This window comes from Sinocyclocheilus grahami, unplaced genomic scaffold (genome assembly GCF_001515645.1).
Source record: "Sinocyclocheilus grahami isolate Dianchi unplaced genomic scaffold, SAMN03320097.WGS_v1.1 scaffold6800.1, whole genome shotgun sequence".
Taxonomy (NCBI): Eukaryota; Metazoa; Chordata; class Actinopteri; order Cypriniformes; family Cyprinidae; genus Sinocyclocheilus; species Sinocyclocheilus grahami.
The window spans coordinates 8,562-10,826 of NW_015511070.1; the positions used below are offsets into that span (position 1 = coordinate 8,562).

Consider the following 2,265-nt stretch of genomic DNA (forward strand, 5'->3'; position numbering starts at 1 on the left):
TGTCAAGAGGAAAATGAGAAATAAGAGACCAAAAAATGCAGATGAGCTGAAGGCCACTTTCAAAGAAACCTGGGCTTCCATACCACCTCAGCAGTGCCACAAACTGATCACCTCCATGCCACGCCGAATTGAGGCAGTAATTAAAGCAATAGGAGCCCCTACCAAGTATTGAGTACATGTACAGTAAATGAGCATTCTTTCCAGAAGGCCAGCAATTCACTAAAAATGTTTTTTTATTGGTCTTATGAAGTATTCTAATTTGTTGAGATTGGTGGGTTTTTGTTAAATGATCATAATTAAAAGAACCAAAGACTTAAACTATTTCAGTCTGTGTGCATTGAATTTATTTAATACACGAGTTTCACAACTTGAGTTGAATTACTGAAATGAACTTTTCCATGACATTCTAATTTACTGAGATGCACCTGTAGTACCCTTTGGTAAAGCGGAGCGAGGTATGTAAAGATGACGTATGGTACGTATGTTACATTAATTTAGTTAATTTCAAAGTCATATGAGCTTGTTTGTATGTATATGTTAAACGTGAGCTTTTATTTCTCATCTGTTTCTCTGTAAATGTGAACTTTAATTATTGTATTTTTCTGTATATGAGTTGTATTTATTGGTTTTGTTGTTTCTTTGTGTAGTTTCATTGTGCTACGCAAACTAGAGTTTAATGGCGCTCTTCACGAGCTAAAGAAAGAAAGAAGCACATGTCAGAAACTCTTTGTGTCTTCTGTTGATTTCTCTGTTTATTCAGTGACAACAGAACAGTGAAGACTGAGATTTTAAATATCACTGTCTTGGACTGCAAAACAAATGTTTATACATAACTCACATATGTCATCATACAGATTTTACAATGCCTCTTGTGAAGATTGCAGCTTCATCTTCAGAATTTAACAGAGAATTAAAGAATATATGAATACATATGGTTTAATAGTGCAATCCTATTTATGATCATGTGCAAGTAAAACACCAAAGGACTGGAGGAAAAACAATGTTATGTATGTGCACTTAATATGTTGCCTTCAGTATATCAGTTTTCATTTTAAAATGTTGCATTTACATAAAACATTTTAATTTAACATTACATTAAATTACATTAAAAATGTTTGTTGCTTGCTTGCGTACACAAACACACCCAACTGATAGATGCAAAATCATAAAATAATTATCATTGCTATAAAATAATTTTTAAGTAAAAAATAAAAATAAAAAAAAGCTTTCAGTGCCAAAACACATTTTAAACAAAGAGTAAATTAATATAATACATGCATTTATCACAAATACAAGTGAATATCAATAAATAATTGTGTTACTTAATGTCATTATCCTTTTCACCACCCCGTGTATAGATCAATCAGCCTCCTTTTGTGAAGTTCTAAGATGGTTTCACACTCAATCCCGCCACTGTGTTTACCAGTGCGTTTGAAAGACTTGGGTGTTTTTTCGAAATAGTGGTGCCAGGTGCCTTTACTGTTCGCACCAAAGCCAAACACATTTACCTAAGCAAAGTAAAACAAACAAACAAACAAAAAAACACATCAGCAAAAGTAACTGACGTTAGTGCACAGCACACAAACCCCAGAAAGTAACTGCTAAAAGCTTTACCTCATCACAAATGTGCATGGCGAATATTAGCACAAGAAAACCCGTAGATGGATAAGATCTTCGAGACTTAATGTGCAGCCACGCATTGTGCACATAATGCATGAAAGCAGGGTGCATAACCATCACCTAAAAGAATGAGAAAACAATTATAAACCACTTTAGAAACTAAAACCTGGGACTCAGAACCTGATAATAAACACAAGTTTTAGGATTCTGACACCTTTTAAACAAAGAAATGTTAAGATGTAAAATGAAACATTTCTGCACAAGTGTTTACAGCATCAAGTATTATGGTGATTCCCATTGAATGTATCATGCAATTATCTCATGCCTATAGTCTGTGTATCATAACATTGGTCTCCATAGCTATTAGGTCTCCTTGGTGAAGTTTGTAGAGACAAAGTGCACTTTCTTCTGCCCAATTATGTCAATTCAAAGGTCTTTAAATGAACTATTTTATTGAAAGGTTTATTGTAAAAAAAAAAAAAAAAACACTGAAGATACTGATCTTACTTTGTCCTTGTTGGCTTGTAACTTGTCTATAACCTTAAACCGTGTTCTGTTAAGAAACACAATAAGAGAAAAAGGGTCAAAACAATTCAACAAATATATATATATTTTATCATCACATGTCATTAAAAATATGACTTA

The 2,265-nt window shown here is 33.0% G+C and overlaps 1 protein-coding gene across 1 annotated transcript; it reads right to left on the minus strand.

Moving 5' to 3' along the window:
- Window positions 1-1,340: 1,340 nt before the first annotated feature.
- LOC107577664 (CMP-N-acetylneuraminate-beta-galactosamide-alpha-2,3-sialyltransferase 2-like) lies at window positions 1,341-2,173 on the minus strand (the record flags this gene model as incomplete). Its single annotated transcript, XM_016263712.1, has 3 exons — window positions 1,341-1,508; window positions 1,615-1,740; window positions 2,128-2,173. Coding segments are annotated over 3 exons (340 nt in total), but the record flags the coding sequence as incomplete, so codon positions are not given.
- Window positions 2,174-2,265: the final 92 nt, after the last annotated feature.